The sequence below is a fragment of the Canis lupus genome, chromosome 21, assembly GCF_048164855.1.
Source record: "Canis lupus baileyi chromosome 21, mCanLup2.hap1, whole genome shotgun sequence".
NCBI classification, from domain to species: domain Eukaryota; kingdom Metazoa; phylum Chordata; class Mammalia; order Carnivora; family Canidae; genus Canis; species Canis lupus.
In genome coordinates, this window is record NC_132858.1 from 14,287,114 (window position 1) to 14,305,631 (window position 18,518).

General features: G+C 42.5%; 1 protein-coding gene across 11 annotated transcripts in view; it reads right to left on the bottom strand.

Annotated features, from left to right (window-relative positions):
* The window catches only part of AGBL2 (AGBL carboxypeptidase 2), a 43,720-nt gene extending 25,708 nt beyond the window's left edge, over positions 1–18,012 (bottom strand). Inside the window, exons 1-8 of one of the 11 annotated variants that reach the window (XM_072790755.1) lie at positions 17,950–18,012; positions 17,101–17,470; positions 16,305–16,495; positions 16,081–16,144; positions 14,862–14,996; positions 9,709–9,762; positions 8,832–9,014; positions 3,227–3,334 (exon numbers count right to left, since the gene is read on the bottom strand). In XM_072790755.1, the coding sequence (XP_072646856.1) occupies positions 3,227–3,334; positions 8,832–9,014; positions 9,709–9,762; positions 14,862–14,996; positions 16,081–16,144; positions 16,305–16,397 (637 nt within the window). In that variant the 5' untranslated portion in view covers positions 16,398–16,495; positions 17,101–17,470; positions 17,950–18,012. Of the gene's footprint in view, positions 1–3,226; positions 3,335–8,831; positions 9,015–9,708; positions 9,763–14,861; positions 14,997–16,080; positions 16,145–16,304; positions 16,496–16,642; positions 17,045–17,100; positions 17,471–17,949 lie in introns of those variants that run through there. The other 10 variants (XM_072790750.1, XM_072790758.1, XM_072790753.1 and 7 more) reach the window with 10 other exon arrangements.
* Between the last annotated feature and the right edge of the window lie 506 nt (positions 18,013–18,518).

Here is an 18,518-nt window from a genome sequence, read left to right on the forward strand (position 1 = left end):
TCTAAAGGAAGGTGCCCAACCAACTGAGCCACTCAGGTGCCCCCATCCTGACATTATTAATTCAAAACTACTTCTTCTTCCTTGGGAAGGTTCCCTATTATTTCCTGGCTCATTACTCTTGAACATTATATTTCCTTTCTGTCTTTTTTTTTTTTTAAGATTTTATTTATTGGGATCCCTGGGTGGCGCAGCGGTTTAGCGCCTGCCTTTGGCCCAGGGCGCGATCCTGGAGACCCGGGATCGAATCCCACATCGGGCTCCCGGTGCATGGAGCCTGTTTCTCCCTCTGCCTGTGTCTCTGCCTCTCTCGCTCTCTCTGTGTGACTATCATAAATAAATAAAAAAATTTTTAAAAGATTTTATTTATTTATTCATGAGAATACACAGGGGAGGGAGAGAGAGAGAGAGAGAGAGAGAGAGAGAGAGAGAGGCAGAGACACAGGCAGAGGGAGAAGCAGGCTCCATGCAGGGAGCCCGACATGGGACTCGATCCTCGGACTCCAGGATCACGCCCTGGGCTGAAGACAGGTGCTAAAGCGCTGAGCCACCTGGGCTGCCCTTTTTCTTTTTTTTTTTAAGTAAACTCTATTCTCCAACTTCCATAGGGACCTTGAACTCATGACCCCAAGATCAAGAACCACATGCTCTAGCATGCTCTACTGACTGAACCAGCCAGGCGCCCTTATCTCCTTTCTGCCTTAAATGTTACTATGACCACTGGCTCTACATCTTACCCATCATCGCTTGTTATTGTCTATTTTTATTGTAGCTATCTTAGTGTGATTTGATGTTTCTGTCCCCTCAGTTCTGATTTTGATAATTTGTGTCTCTTCTTCTTTTTTCATGGTTGATCTAGCTAAAGTTTTGTCAATTTTGTTGATGTTTCCAAACAACCAACTTTTGGTTTGATTTTCAGATTATTTTCCTGTTTTCTATTTCTTTTTTTTTTTTTAAGATTTTATTTATTTATTCATAAGACAGAGAGAGAGAGAGGCAGAGACACAGGCAGAGGGAGAAGCAGGCTCCATGCAGGGAGCCCGATGTGGGACTCGATCCTGGGACTCCAGGATCATGCCCTCGGCTGAAGGCAGGTGCTAAACTGCTGAGCCACCCAGGCATCCCCCGTTTTTTGTTTCATTGATTTCCATTTTTTTTTAATTTTTATTTATTTATAATAGTCACACAGAGAGAGGAGAGAGGCTGAGACACAGGTAGAGGGAGAAGCAGGCTCCATGCACCGGGAGCCCGACGTGGGATTCGATCCCGGGTCTCCAGGATCGCGCCCTGGGCCAAAGGCAGGCGCCAAACCGCTGCGCCACCCAGGGATCCCTGATTTCCATTCTTATCTTTATTATGCCCTTCTATCTGGTTTCTTTGGACTTAGTTTGTGCTTATTTTTCTAATTCGTTAATATGAAACCTTAGGTAATTGATTTGAGATCTTTCTTCCTTTCAAATACAGGCATTTAAAGCCATATATTTACCCTGCAATGCTTTACCTGCATCTCATAAAGTTTGATACGCTGTTTTATCTTTACTCAGTTGAAAACATTGAACTCTTCTTTTTTTTATTTTTATTTATTTATGATAGTCACAGAGAGAGAAAGAGAGGCAGAGACATAGGCAGAGGGAGAAGCAGGCTCCATGCACCGGGAGCCCGATGTGGGATTCGATCCCAGGTCTCCAGGATCGCGCCCTGGGCCAAAGGCAGGCGCCAAACCGCTGTGCCACCCAGGGATCCCCTAACTCTTCTTATGTCTTTTTTAACTTCTGGGTTACTTAGAAATGTCCTATTCAATTTCCACATATTTGTATATTTCCCAGATTTCATTCTGTTGTTGATTTTTAAAAATTCTTAATACTAAATAGGCTCCACGACTTGGGCTTAAAGCCACAACCTTGAGATCAAGACCTGAACTGATGCCAAGAGTCAGATGCTCAACTGACTGAGCCACCTAGGCTCTAATTTCTTTTTTTTGTTTTGTTTTTGTTTTTGTTTTTTTTAGGCTCTAATTTCTAATTCAATTTTGTTGTGGTCAGAAAATATATTTTGTGTGATTTCAAGACTTTCTTAACAACCGCCATATAGTGTATGTATACTGGGGGAATGTACCATGTGCTTTTGAAACAAATACGTATTTTGCTATTTTTGTTGGGTACAGTGTTCTACACATTTTTTTAAAAGACATGGATTCTGGGATGACTGGTGACTTAATGGTTGAGCATCTGCCTTTGACTCATGGGATCTAGGATCGAGTCCCGCATCGGGCTCCCTGCAGGAAGCCTGCTTCTCCCTCTGCCTATGTCTTTGCCTCTCTCTCTGTGTCTCTCATGAATAAATAAATAAATCATTAAAAAAAAAAAAGACACGGATTTTACTGTAGGAAGTCTGCAAATTAATGGAATTTACTTAAACCACATAGTAAATGATAGTCATATGCATATACTACAAAGTACTCATTAATGAATAGAAAGATGGAGAAAAGAAGAGCAAGTCCCCTGAATATCCAATAATCTGATTTTTAAGAAGGGGAATGACACAGAAGAAGCTCTTTTTTTTTTTAAGATTTTATTTATTCATAGAGACAGAGAGAGAGAGAGAGGCAGAGACACAGGCAGAGGGAGAAGCAGGCTCCATGCAGAGAGCCCAACATGGGACTAGATCCAAGGTCTCCAGGATCATGCCCTGGGCTGCAGGCGGCGCTAAACTGCTGCACCACTGGGGCTGCCCCACAGAAGCTCTAAAATGGGCTTAGAATTATTAGAAAAAGGTACTGTCATTTTATTTTTTATTTTATTTATTTTTAAAAAAGATTTTATTTATTCATGAGAGACACAGAGAGAGAGAGAGAGAGACAGAGACAGAGACACAGGCAGAGGGAGAAGCAGGCTCCATGCAGGGAACCCGACAAGGGACTCGATCCCAGGTCTCCAGGATCACACCCTGAGCTGCAGGCAGCGCTAAACCGCTGCGCCACCAGGGCTGCCTGGTACTGTCATTTTAAAATACAAATGAAATTTTAAAGCTGATTGGCCATGAATTTCAGGGCTCCCTGTTCAGGTTGGTCTGGAAAGACTATTTATTTATCACTAAACTACAGATTTTTATTTTATTTATTTTATTTTTTATTTTTTTAAAACTATAGATTTTTAAAAACCATTGTTATTATACAAAATATATTTATTATAACTCTGTCATGATTAATCATCAACTTAAATAACAATACCTGAATCTAATTGATAGACAACTGTGCCTTTTTCTTCTCCTACAATTTCTGGCAACTTTTCATTTCCTGTAGGTTGATAGAAATATTCTGGTTGAGGTGGAACCCACTCTGAAAGAAAACATTAAAAAAAAAAAACCCACAAAATAAATAAAGTTTTATTTAAAAGTAATATATGATTATCATAATTATTATTCAAGTGACTAGTTTAGTTGAATCAAACCAAATTTTCACCCTATGTTTCTAATTTGTTTGTAAATTAACTGTCTTGCTTCTTTCCATAAAGACTATGAAGAGATTTTTAACAAAAAGCATATACAATAGAAGTTTATACAACTTTTTTTTTTTTTAAGATTTTATTTATTTATTCATGATAGACACACACAGAGAGGCAGACAGGCAGAGGGAGAAGCAGGCTCCATGCAGGGAGCCCAAGGCGGGACTCGATCCCGGGACTCCAGGATCACGTCCTGGGCCAAAGGCAGGCGCTAAACCACTGAGCCACCCAGGAATCCCCTTAGATTGTATTTTTAAGTAATCTTTACACCCAACATGGGCCTTGTACTCACAACCCCAAGATCAAAAGTCACATACTTCACAGACTGAGCCAGCCAGGTGTGCCAAGCTTCTTTTTAAAGTCAGGAATAAAAAAAAAAATAAAATAAAATAAAATAAATAAATAAATAAAAAAAATAAAAAAATAAAAAAATAAATAAATAAATAAAGTCAGGAATATATGGAACGCCTGAGTGGCTCAGCAGTTGAGTGTCTGCCTTTGGCTCAGGCCATGATGGAGCCCTGCACTGAGCTCCCTGCCATGGGGAGCCTGCTTTTCCCTCTCCCTCTGTCTGCCACTCCCCCTGCTTATGCTCACTCTCTCTCTAATAGATAAAATAAAATAAACTCAAAATGGATCAAAGGGGGCGCCTGGGTGGCTTAGTTAGTTAAGTGGCTGCCTTCAGCTCAGGTCATGTTCCCAGAGTCCTGGGATCAAGCCCCACATCAGGCTCCCTGAACGAAGGGCAGCCCGCTTCTCCCTCTGTACCGCTTTTGCTCTTGTGCATGTGCTCTCTCTCAAATAAATAAATAAAATCTTAAAAAATAGATTAAAGATTTGAATGTAGATCTGAAATCATAAAACTCATAGAGGAAACCACAGGCAGCTTTAAGCTCCTTTTTTTTTTTTTTTTTTTTTTTTTTTTTTTTTTTTTTTTTTTTTTTTTTTTTTTTAGCTTTAAGCTCCTTGACATTGGTCTTGGCAATGATTTTTTTTAATCTGACACCAAAAGCACAAGACACAAGAGCAAAAATAAACAAGTGGGGCTACATCAAACTAAAAAGCTTCTTTGCAGCAAAGAAAACCATAAACAAAATGAAAAGGCAACCATTAACTGGGAAAAAAAAAAGTGCAAGTCAAGTATCTGATAAGGGGTTAGTATTCAAAATATATAAAGAATTCATTGGGCAGCCTGGGTGGCTCAGCGGTTTAGCGCCGCCTTCAGTCCAGAGCGTGATCCTGGAGACCCGGGATCGAGTCCCATGTCAGGTTCCCTGCATGGAGCCTGCTTCTCCCTCTGTGTCTCTGCCTTTCTCTCTCCTCTCTATATTCTCATGAATAAATAAATAAAATTAAAAAAAAAGAATTCATACAATTTCATAGGAAACAAAATATCTATTCAGAAGATCTAAATTTAGGGATCCCTGGGTGGCGCAGCGGTTTAGCGCCTACCTTTGGCCCAGGGCGCGATCCTGGAGACCCAGGATCGAATCCCACGTCAGGCTCCCGGTGCATGGAGCCTGCTTCTCCCTCTGCCTATGTCTCTGCCTTTCTCTCTCTCTCTGACTATCATAAATAAATAAAAATTAAAAAAAAAAAGATTTAAATTTAAAAAAAAGCCATATGGATGGCCAACAGGTACATGAAAAGATGCTCTACATCATTAATCATCAAGGAAATGCAAATCAAAACTACAATAAGAATCACCTCATACCAGTTAGAAAGGCTTATAATCAAAAAGACTAGGAGTTGCTGGAGGGGAAGTGGGGGGGAATGGGTAACTGGGTGATGAGCATTAAGGAGGGCATATGATGTAATGAACACTGAGTGTTATATGCAAGTGATGAATCACTAAAGTCTACTATATGTTAATTAATTGGATTTAAATAAAATAAAATTTAAAAAAACTAAACAAAAAAAAGAAATCTATTAAAAAATTATCCTCCTCCCCAAAGACTAGAAATAATAAGTGTTAGCTGAGGATGTGGAGAAAAGGGAACCCTTTGTGTTGGTGGGAATGTAAATTAGTGCAGCCACTATGAAAAACAGTATGGAGGTTCCTCCAAAGATTAAAAATTGAACTACCAGGCACGCTTGGGTGGCTCAGTGGTTGAGCATCTGCCTTTGGCTCAGGGCATGATCCTGGGGTCCTGGGATCAAGTGTCCCACATCAGGCTCCCCACACAGAGCCTGCTTCTCCCTCTGTCTATGTTTCTGCCTCTCTCTCTGTGTCTCTCATGAATAAATCAATAAAACTTTTTAAAAAGATAAAGATTTGTTTATTTATTATTTTAGAGGGGTAGGGGGGATAATCTCAAACAGACTCCTCATTGAGCACAGAGCCTGATGTGGGGATCAACCTCTCAACCTTGAGATCATGACCTGAGCCACGATCAAGAGTCATATACTCAGCCAACTGAGCCACCTAGACACCCATTTTTTCAGTTTAAATAAACTTGAATTAAAAAAAAAAAAAAAAAAAAACTAGCTCAAGGTCATATGGCTCAAGTAAGTGGTAGATCTGGGCCCAGAACCTTATTGGAATTACTCAAAATCTGTGCTTAAAACTGCTGTTCTTTACTGCTTCTGATATTATCTTTTGATTGACTGAACTTAAAAAAAATAAAGAAAAAACAATAATGACACAACTCAGTAAAAAAACAATGCTAATTTCTTATTTTCAAGGTGATAGGGAGTGATGAGGCTGTCAATTTGGTTTAAACCATAAGGTGTTTGTTATTAAATTTCCTTGAAATTAAAATAAAATAAAATAAATAAAATAAAATAAAATAAAATAAAATAAAATAAAATAAAATAAAATAAAATAAAATAAATTTCCTTGAAATTAAAAAAAAAATGCTTTTTAAAAGATCTAGTATCGGGCAGCCCCGGTGGCGCAGTGGTTTAGCGCCGCCTGCAGCCGGGGTGTGATCCTGGAGACCTGGGATCGAGTCCCACATCGGGCTCCCTGCATGGAGCCTGCTTCTCCCTCTGCCTGTGTCTCGGCCTCTCTCTCGCTCTCTCTGAATGAATAAATAAATCTTAAGAAAAAATTTAAAAAAAAAAAATAAATAAAAGATCTAGTATGGGGATCCCTGGGTGGCTCAGCGGTTTGGCACCTGCCTTTAGCCCAGTGTGTGATCCTAGAGTCCTGGGAAAAGTCCCACATCAGGCTCCCTGCATGCAGCCTGCTTCTCCCTCTGCCTGTGTCTCTGCCTCTCTCTGTCTCTCATGAATAAATAAATAAAATCTTTATAAATAAATAAATAGATAAATAAATAAATAAATAAATAAATAAATAAATAAATAAGTAAGTAAGTAAATAAATAAAAGATCTAGTACTAGGGCACCTGACTGGCTCAGTCAGTAGAGAATGCAACTCTTGATCTTGAGGTGGTGAGTTCAAGTCCAATGTTGGGCCTAGAGCTTACTTTAAAAAGAGAGAGAGAGAGAGACAGAGAGATATCTCGAGCTTTGGTCGATTATCACTGCAATAATGTGGTTATTAAATTCTAGTTTCCCACTTTTTTTCGTCTCTTGGAACTGAGTCCAAAAACTTCACAGGAATTTTGCCTATTTGATACAGCAAAATAATAGTAAAATCCTATTGTTCATCCAGATCAAACTGGAACTTTTATCTAAAAATTGAACAGGGCATGATCCTGGAGACCCTGGATTGAGTCCCACGTCGGGCTCTCTGCATGGAGCCTGCTTCTCCCTCTGCCTGTGTCTCTGCCTCTCTCTCTCTCTGTGTCTTTATGAATAAATAAAATCTTAAAAAAAAAAAAAGATTCTCTCTTTAAAAAAAAAAATTGAAGAGGGTAGGAACAGATGATCTTAGGACTTCTTAGCTATTGTGCTAACACAAAATGCCACCTCTTCCCCACATTTCCAAACACCTTAAAAACAGTTCTGTGCCCAGTTACACTGAGCACATCCCTGTATTTTTAGCTTTAACTCTTGTCTTTCAGGATCAGTGCTCCATGGTTGTCCAGATATGCCATGCTCTTTTTCTATGTCCTCTAACTAAAATCCTTTTTTTGGGGATCCCTGGGTGGCGCAGCGGTTTGGCGCCTGCCTTTGGCCCAGGGCGCGATCCTGGAGACCCGGGATCGAATCCCACGTCGGGCTCCCGGTGCATGGAGCCTGCTTCTCCCTCTGCCTGTGTCTCTGCCTCTCTCTCTCTCTGTATGACTATCATAAATAAAAACAAAAATAAAATTTAAAAAAAAAAAATAAAATCCTTTTTTTGACCCTCTCAGTTGGATCACTTGTAACTCATCATCAGATCTCAGCTTACCATGTCAACTCCTCTGGGAAACCCTCCCTAATCTTCCAGGCTCAGGTTAAGTGTTCCCAGAGGGACTAAACTCTATGCAATTGCCTGGTTATATCTTCAACAACCCTACCAGTAGGCAAAATTTGGGTATCTTCACCTGGTTCATCCTTATGTCCATAACACCAAGTACTGTACTTTCCATATGGTAGATGCTTAATAAATACATATTGAGTGGAAATTGTCAGGGGGAAGTGTGAAAGTAAGAAACATCCAGTTGTTTATATAGCAGTCTAAGACAGATACAATGCCTGATAGAAGAGTTCCAGCCATTAGAAAAGGGCCCACTTTTTAATGCAACCCACTTCTGAAAGGCCTCATATAACTAAGGCTAAAGATTGTATCTGTACCGCTAACAGCTCAAAGATATAACTAGTGATCTCACAAAAATAGTCTCCACCATTTCCATAAAAAGACTCCAACAAGGGATGCCTGGGTGGCTCAGCAGTTTGGCACCTGCCTATGACTCAGGGTGTGATCCCATGATCCTGGAGTCCTGATCAAGTCCCACATGAGGCTTCCTGCATGGAGCCTGCTTCTCCCTCTGCCTATGTCTCTGCCTCCCTCTGTATGTCTCTCATGAAAAAATAAATAAAATCTTTAAAAAAAACCCCAACAAACTCAAAATACAATTAAAAACAATAAAAACTATGTTCTAGTATATATAGTTCATTAGTTATACCAAAGTTGGCACAAATACAACTCATAAAACTCAACCAAGCATATTAATACTGAAACAGGAATACTGGAAAACTGATTTAAGTATCGATATATTTTGGCTTTTAGAAAGAGATCCTCCATTCCAACAACCTCAGAAGCATCTATGTTTACACACTAGTATAACTTTTTACTTTGACCAGTGTGTACCAGCTTCCCATAGCTTAATCATTTCCAGATGAGTTAACAGATGTTGAATCTATCCTGCCTTGTACTTATGCTGGATTTAATAGATTCTCTGTCAGAACAGCAGGGCTGCGACACATAAGTCACATTACCGATATGATGAAGGTTTTCCTTGATGACTTCACATTCTATTGGCCACCTTGGTGCCTGCAGTGGCCCACTGCTAGGGAAGAAGGCAAAGAGATCTCGGGGTTCTCGAAGACATGGGTTTACTTCACCAAATTCATCATGAAGAAGTTGTCTGCTCTTAAGAGGTGAACTAAGCATAAGGGGATCTGCGGAGGGAAAGGGAATGAGTGAGCAGCTTTCTTTTCCTCTCCGGGGACATTACTGCTCGACTGTGACAACTAAGTGACTTGAAGCACTGTATTAGAATTAGGAGCACAGGTGCACAATCCTACGACATGCATCTCCTTCAAAAATTAGATTTCGGCCAGGATAACAGCATCAACATTGCCAAAGTTACATACACATTCTGTGCAGTCTATTAAATATTTAAATGTAAAGCTTGGAGAAATTTTTTGTTTTTTAAATCAAATTATGTCATATTATTTTTGTTTAGAGAGAGGCAAAACAGGAAACTTTCATTTCACCCATTAGCATTGTAGAGAAAAGTAGCTAGGACTCTATTAATTAGGGTGAAACACTCTATAAATTAACTTTCAAGTTCAAAATACAGTGGTTGGGAGGACAGAGAGATGAATGACATGGGGGTCTAGGGGAGGGCAGAGGAATGAGCAGGCAGGAGAGAGATGAACTCTTGGGAAACAGGATGAGAGAAAAGGGAGGAAAAGAGGCTTCCAGGGTAGAGAACAAGGAAAATGAGGGGAATAAGGAAAAGGAAGGAAAGAAGGGAGAGGAAAGGTCAAAGGTCCCTGGCATGGTGAGTGCCATATCTGGCAGGGAGAGCAGCGAGTGAAGACACCGTAAAGCAGGTTGAGTTTTCAGGTCTGGAAGGATATGGAATACCTCTGCTCACAGCTTCTATCTGTCTGTGCGCCGCTGAAGATAGACAGGTGGGCCCTAGAAAGAGGAAGGAGGAGGCCTGGTTTGTCCTAGGGATCTGTGACTTGCTTCCCCCCCTCCCCCCCTCCGCTCTTGTTTCCCTGTCCCTTTCTACCACCCCTCAACTACCAGTTAGGGCTCCATTTTTTTTTTCTTCCTTTCTTTTCTTTCTTTCCTTCTTTCTTTTAAAAAGACTTTATTTAGGGATCCCTGGGTGGCGCAGTGGTTTAGTGCCTGCCTTTGGCCCAGGGCGCAATACTGGAGACCCGGGATCAAATCCCACGTCAGGCTCCCGGTGCATGGAGCCTGCTTCTCCCTCTGCCTATGTCTCTGCCTCTCTCTCTCTCTGTGTGTGACTGTCATAAATAAATAAAAATTAAAAAAAAAAAAAAGACTTTATTTATTTATTTATTTATTTATTTTTAAAGATTTTATTTATTTATTCGTGAGAGACAGAGAGAGAGAGGCAGAGACACAGGCAGAGGGAAAAACAGGCTCCACGCAGGGAGCCCGATGTGGGACCCCATCCCTGGTCTCCAGGATCAGGCCCCGGGCTGAAGGTGGCGCTAAACCACTGAGCCACCCAGGTTGCCCTATTTATTTATTTTAGAGAGAATGTGTGAACCTGGAAAGGAGCAGGGGGAAAGGGACAATGCTGAGGGCTGAGGCCAACTCAGGGCTCGATCTCACAACCTTGAAATCATGACCTAAGCTGAAATCAAGACTTAGAGGCTTACCAAACTAAGCCACCCAGGCACCCCTCTTTTCCTTCTTTAAAAAATTTTTTTTTTTTTTTAATTTTAGGGCGTTTTTTCCATCTCTTAATCTTTTCCTTAGTTTGATTGTGGTGGGGGAGGGCAATGAACATTTGAAAAGATGGTAAAGCTGCTCAATCTCACTCATGAAGAAATGTAAACCAGTATGACAAGGAGATATGTTTTTTACCTAAGAGACATGAAAAACATATTTATGTGTTTTTACATTCATCCTGGCACAAGTGTAAGTAAACAGGTACTCTCAGAACCTGCCTGGCAAGAAGGCAAACTGGGAGTATGCCTGGGTGGCTCAGTCAGTTAGATGTCTGACCCTTGATTTTGGCTCAGGTCATGATCTCAGGATTGTGGGATCAGGCTCCATGATCAGTGGGGAGTCGGCTTGAGATTTTCTCTCTCTCTCCCTCTCCCTCTGCCTCTCCTGCTCATGCTCTCTCTCTCTCCCTCTCCAAAATAAATAAATCTTAAAAAAAAGATGCTTTTTTTTGTGTCTCTACCTCTCTGTCTCTCATGAATAAATAAATAAATCTAAAAAAGATTAAAAATAAAAAAAATAATAAAACTCATTCACAGGGATCCCTGGGTGGCGCAGCGGTTTGGCGCCTGCCTTTGGCCCAGGGCGCGATCCTGGAGACCCGGGATCGAATCCCACGTCGGGCTCCCGGTGCATGGAGCCTGCTTCTCCCTCTGCCTGTGTCTCTGCCTCTCTCTCTCTCTGTGACTATCATAAATAAATAAAAATTTAAAAAAAAAATTAAAAAAAAAAAAACTCATTCACATTGTTGTTACCTCTACCAACTGACTTTTATTTTTTATTATTTTTTTAAGATTTTATTTATTTATTCATGAAAGACACAAAAAGAGAGAGGCATAGGCACAGGCAGAGGGAGAAGCAGGCTCCATGCAGGGAGCCTGATGTGGGACTCGATCCTGGGACTCCAGGATCACGCCCTGGGACGAAGGTAGGTGCCAAACCACTGAGCCACCCAGGCATCCCTACTAGATGATTTTTAATTTCATGGTTTTTATGATACTGACACTGCCAAATGTTTTTTTTTTTTTCCAAATGTTTCTTATTAACATTGAGTTATTAATGGGGCAGAAGGAAACAGAAGAGGGGCAAGCTGTAAGCCATCCCATCCAGATGAGTCTCCTTTGCTCAACCACAGCCCTTCTACTCCCTGCCAGGAGCTTTGGGATACAAGATTTCAAGGCACTGAGGTGTGAGCAAACATCTCTCTGAAAATGGGATTACTGCATCAAGGGTTATGTGCTATATTAAACTTCCCACATATTGCCAAATTGCCTTTCTAAAATAGTCTACCTATGCACAGCCCTAACAGCAGTGTAGGAGTGTTTCCCCACACTCTGACCTATATATATACTAGATGTAATTTAAAAAAAAAATTTTTTTGCACAAATCCCACTAATTAAAAAAAATGGTACCTTGACATTTTGATTTTTATCTTTAATTAGAAGTTAAATTGAGGGATCCCTGGGTGGCGCAGCGGTTTAGCACCTGCCTTTGGCCCAGGGTGCGATCCTGGAGACCCGGGATCGAATCCCACATCGGGCTCTCGGTGCATGGAGCCTGCTTCTCCCTCTGCCTATGTCTCTGCCTCTCTCTCTCTCTGTGACTATCATAAATAAAAAAAATTTTAAAAAAAAGAAGTTAAACTGAGCATCTTTTCATAAGCCTAAGTGTGGTTAAACGAGCATCTTTTCATAAGTATGTGGTTTTTTAGAGATTTATTTATTTTTTTGAGAGAGAGCATAAGCATGCACACATAGGAGGAGAGACAGAGCAAGTGAATCTCAAGCAGACTCTCCACCCAGCATGGAGCCTGATTTGGAGCTCACTCCCACAACCCATGAGATTATGATCTGCACCGAAACCAAGAGTCTGACACCCAACTGACTGAGCCACCCAGCACCCTATTTATTTTTATGAAAGGCTTGATCATGTCTTTTGCCCATTTTTAAAAAATATTTTTATTTTTTATTTATTTTTTTTAATTTATTTTTTATTGGTGTTCAATTTACCAACATACAGAATAACCCCCAGTGCCCGTCACCCATTCACTACCACCCCCCACCCTCCTCCCCTTCTACCACCCCTAGTTCGTTTCCCAGAGTTAGCAGTCTTTACGTTCTGTCTCCCTTTCTGATATTTCCCACACATTTCTTCTCCCTTCCCTTATATTCCCTTTCACTATTATTTATATTCCCCAAATGAATGAGAACATATAATGTTTGTCCTTCTCCGACTGACTTACTTCACTCAGCTGCCCATTTTTTTTTAATTTGGTCATCTTCTACATATTGATTTGTAAGAGCTACTATGTTAAATAAAGTAGTCCTCTGACATATTTGTCACAAACTCTTTTCAGTTTATTATTGTTTATTCATTTTTTATAAAGATTTTATTTTATTATTTAATTTTTTTTTTTTTTTTTTCTGATAGTCACACACACACAGAGAGAGAAAGAGGCAGAGACATAGGCAGAGGGAGAAGCAGGCTCCATGCACCAGGAGCCCGACGTGGGATTTGATCCCTGGTCTCCAGGATTGCGCCCTGGGCCAAAGGCAGGCGCTAAACCGCTGCGCCACCCAGGGATCCCAAGATTTTCTTTTTCTTTTTTTTTTTTTTTTAATTTTTTTTTAGATTTTATTTTTCTATTCATGAGAGACAGAGAGAGAGGCAGAGACACAGGCAGAGGGAGAAGCTGGCTCCCTGCAGGGAGCCCGATGTGGGACTCGATCCTTGAATTCCAGGATCACGCCTTGAGCCAAAGGCAGATGCCCAACTGCTGAGCCATCCAGGTGTCCCTGTTATTTTACTTTATTAATGGCATTTTATAGCTTTTGGCTTTTGTGTGGTCCAAAGGTTTTAACTAGGGGTGCCTGGGTGGCACAGTTGGTTAATCGTCTGCCTTCAGCTCAGGTCATGATCCCAGGGTCCTGGCATCGAGATCCGAGTTGGGCTCTCTGCTCAACAGGGAACCTGCTTCTCCCTCTCCCTCTGCAGCTCCCCCTGCTTGTTCTCTCTCTGTAAAATAAATAAATAAAATCTTTTTTTTTTAAAGGTCTTAACTAGGGCAGCCTGGGTGGCTCAGCGGTTTAGTGCAGCCTTCAGCCCAGGGTGTGATTCCGGAGACCCAGGATCGAGTCCCACAGTGGGCTCCCTGCAGGGAGCCTGCTTCTCCCTCTGCCTGTGTCTCTGCCTCTCTCTCTCTTTCTGTGTCTCTCATGAATAAATAAATAAATAAATAAATAAATAAATAAATAAACCTTTAAAAAATAAAAATAAATAAAAGGTCTTAACTAGAAAAAGGACACAATCAGATTCATAATAAAAAAGAATGCTATGTGGGAAATGGATTGAAAGAAATTAGTATGAAATAAGAGAGGAATTCAAGAGACTAGTAACTGAGGCTGTTTGAATAGTTAGAAATGATGGTAAGTCCAACTGGAATCAAGGAGGATGTGGGGAAAAGAAAAGTGAAGTGATGTCTGGTTGGTTATGCATTGAGGGAGAAATTCAACTGCACTCCCTCCTTAAAATCCAGAAGGAATCTGTGAAATTCTTATGAAAAATTATTTCTGGGGGGGTGCCTGGGTGGCTCAGTGAGCTGAGCATTCCAACTCTTGGTTTCACCTTAGGTGGTGATCTTGAGGTTGTTGGATTAAGTCCTGCATTGGGCTCTACACTCAGCAGGGAGTCTGCTTGTCCTTCTCCCTCTCCTCCTCTCTCTCTCTTAAAATAAATAAATAAATAAACAAATAAATAAATAAATAAAATAAAATAAATAGTTTTGCTTAAGCTGGCTGAAATTGGTTTCCACCACTCTTACACAAAGTGCCTTAACAAATATCTCCATCAAAACCATATACAAATCGGGGCACCTGGATGGCTCAGTCAGCTAAGCATCTTGCTTTGGCTCAGGTGATGATCTCAGAGTCCTGGGATGGAGCCCTGCACCGGGTTCCCTGTTCAGCAGGGAGTCTGCTTCTCCTTCTGTCCCTCACCCTGCTCATGCTCTCTCTCTCTCTCTCTCTCAAATAAATAAATAAATATTTTTTAAAAATTGTGTAAAAATCAATGTGCTACTCTTGACTAAGGAATCCTAACAAATTTTCCAAATATTTGAAGAAAAATAATCCAGAATGTATAGTATTTTAATTTAACCTATAATCCAAAGTGGATCTAAATATAACATTTTTGAGTGATATCAGAAACTGGCCAAAGTTGTTCCTCTGGCTTTTCCCACATTCTCCTGAATACCCAAGTTGTTGCTCCGGCAGTGAGGTTTCCGGGGTTCACACACACTGATCATTACTCACATAGTAGCTTCTCCTTTTGCAGGGGGTCTGGTATCACATCTTCTCTTTCTCCAAAAAAGCCACTCAGCCCATATCGAGGATTATTCTTCCGAACATGCTGGTGTGAAGCTGAGTTTGGTAAACTGCCTCTCTGAGCTACAAATATGCAATTTAATTAAAGGTACTGGAAGGCTGGTTCATCATCTGTAACATCTAGATCAATACCAAAAGCATCACTACTACCAAAACTGCCCCTACGTCTGTTAACACCCATCACCGCCACAGGCCTTTACAATGAATACATTCCAAAGAGAATACATTTCCAAAGAGCTTTCCATATTCCAATTTACATGAGTTTAAGCATCATTTTCTCCATTGTACGGTGAGGAGAGACTTGAGAAGCAGCATGCCTGTGTCTCTGCCCCACCCCCCCTCTCTCTGTGTCTCTCATGAATAAATAAAATAAAATCTTTAAAAAAAAAAGTTAGAAATCTTTTTTTTATTTTTTTAAACTTATAATAGTCACACACAGAGAGGGAGAGAGAGAGAGAGAGAGACAGAGACAGAGACAGAGACAGAGACAGAAGCAGGCTCCATGCACCGGGAGCCCAACGTGGGATTTGATCCAGGGTCTCCAGGATCACGCCCTGGGCCAAAGGCAGGCGCCAAACCGCTGCGCCACCCAGGGATCCCCAAAGTTAGAAATCTTATGGGCAGACAGTGAGACCTATGTAAATGAAGAAATAGAGTACATTCATAGATCGCAGAACTCCCAAAATATAAGAATTAAAATTTAATAAAAAAGGATCGCAGAACCCAACATTGGAAAACTCTCATTTCTTGTGAAATTTGATCTGCAGATTCAATGCAACCTCCATTTTTTTTAAAACATCTCAAGCTAATTCTAAAATTACACGGAAAAGGCAAGAATGGCCAAGAGACTTCTGAAGGACAGAATGGAGGATGTGTCTTTGCAGATCAGTAAAACGATTTCGATGCCCTACGGTGAAATTAAGGAAGAGTGTGTGGCCTTGGTACAAGGACAGACAGGTCCTTGCCTACACAGGCCCTCAAAAGAGGTGATATAGCACATCAATGGGGAAAGGAGGTACTTTCCCCTTCATCTTTCCCTCGTGGCCCTAGAAAAATCTGTCATTAGTGTATCCAAGTGTAACTCTCGAGTTAATCAAACAGTTCACGAAGGCAGAAAAGGCCATGCTGGGTAAGAATGAGATAGTACCTTTAAAGTAGCCATAGTATTGAAGATGATGGTACATAAAGTCTTCATAGGGATCAGGGCAAGTCTGTGAAAGGAAAAGCCATCTCCATCAGCAAAGTCCTTCCAAACCGTTCTTGAGTCCCCAAGGACTTGCGTCAACAAACCAAGTGAGCGACATTCATGCACGTTATTCTATCCTGGGGGCTCAAGATCTCCTGCCGGAAAAAGGCGCCACCAGAATATACCTTCTGATCTAGCAGTACTGGATTTCTGTGGAGTTCCCGGAGAGGGAGTGTACCGACCTCCTGCTTTAGCTCTGTTTCCAATGCTGGGAACATGTTTACTTCCGCATGGTTTGCTGAAGATGAGTCCGTGACACCGGCATCCAGCCACAACCCCTGCCCAACTTCCAAAAGGGCAGCTGATTACACAGAAGCTAAAAAAAAACAAACAAACAGAACGGGACAGCTGAAAAAATTTTCAGGAAAGCCTGCCGCGTCGCTCCCTCGGCCCGGGCAACCCAGCCTCTCGGGCGTGCAAGCCGCAGGCTCCGGGCACCTCGTCCGAGGCCCCGGGCGCACACCTGAGCAGTGAGCGAGGGCGGCCAGTCCCGCGGCCTCCGCCTCCCGCGGCGCCAGGACCCTTGCGGGGGTGCCATGCTTCCCTCTCGGAGGAGGGAGATGCCCACCACCAGGACGCAACAGGAAAGTGAAAGAAATGGGGACGGAGGGATCCAATGGAGCCGCCTCGGAGGAGATAAAGGAAAGGTCAGGGGGCCGGACCGTGGGCCCTGAAAGTGGAATTCAGGGGCTCAGGGTTTTCTGGTCGCGGGGAAGGTGGTGAGGCGCAGTTTCCCTTGAGTCGGAGAGGAGGCGTAGATTGCCTGGGAGGGCAGAGGGGAGGAAGGGTGCGAGGCCTCCGCTCCCCGGCCCGTCTCGCGCAGCAGGGGTGTGCGCGGCGCCTGCAGCGGCAGAGGCCACCGCACGGCGGGGACAGCGGCCCAGCCCCGCAGCCCGCGCAGAACACGCTCCCGGCGCTCACCCGCCACCGCTTTCCGCTGGGGACCCGGTAGCCTAGCAACCGCGAGGCGGAAGCGGGAGGGCGGGGCGGCTGGACGCTTCCGGCAGCGAGGCCCCGCCTCCAGGGCAAGGGCGTGGGCGTGGCTGTGGAGCCGGGGCGGGTCCCGCGCCGCTGGCCTCTCGAGGTTCCGGAAGCTTTTCTGCCTTCGTACGGTGTTGCAGCTCCGCTTCTGGGTTACCGAATTTGGATTGAATACAAGGCCAGTTAGTGGTCCTCAAAGATGTTCCAGACTTCTTAAGCATCTGACTCCTGGTTGGTTTGAACTCAGGTCGTGATCTTAGGGCCTCCGAGGAGTCGGCTTAGGATTCTCTCTCCCTCCCCTTTTCGTGCTCTAAAATAATGAAATCTTTAAAATTAGGTTAAAACTAGGTAATTGTTAGGGGTTGCTCAAAGGGAGTGGGTTCCCCTCTCCTTTTTAAGCCAGAGAGTCAGGATCTTGTCTCACCTAGTCAAAGAATGAACCCAGGAAGTTCCTGTCTTACTAGAGGGAAAAACCTTGACAAAGGCAAGGCCTCCAGTATCCTCTAGGTAGGTCCTCTTTAGCATATGTGATTTCTTCTGAAAACCTCCCTTTTCCCCTACCCCCAACTCCCAAGTATATTATCAGCCACCCCTCACAACCGCAGCAGCTTTCTGCCCATGTGTCCTGTCCCCATGCTTTAATAAAACCACCATTTTGTACCAAAGACGTCTCAAGAATTCATTCTTGGTCATTGGCTCTTGACCTCACCCCACCAAACCTCAACATTCCTAAACTACATCATTTTGACCTTATATATCACCACCCCATAGCTAGATTTAAAAACTTACAGGAAAACGGAATCCACACATCTTGACCATCAAATTGTCAGATTTTAGAATGCTCCATTCTGGGGTCACCTGGGTGACTCAGTCAGTTGAGCATCTGTCTTCGGCTCAGGTCATGATCTCAGGGTCCTGCGATCTAGCCCTGCATTGGGCTCTCTGCTCAAAGGAGAGCCTGCATCTCCCTCTGTGCCTCTGGACCCCTATGTGCCCTCTTAACTCATGCTCTTTCAAATAATGCCTATTTTCTCACCTTGCCACCCCCCCGCCCTCACCTCCACTGATTCAAGATCCTGTTTTCCTGAGAGTGATCCTTCAGTATTTACACCTGCCTTATGCTGTATTTGATAAGAAAAAACAATTAAGATTGGACTTAAGGGGCAGGCTGGATGGCTCAGCAGCTTAGTACCTGCCTTTGGCCCAGGGTGCAATCCTGGAGTCCCGGGATCAAGTCCCACGTCGGGCTCCCTGCATATAACCTGTTTTTCCCTCTGTCTGTGTCTCTGCCTCTCTCTCTCTGTAACTCTCACAAATAAATAAATAAAATCTTAAAAAAAGAAAAAAAGATTGGACTT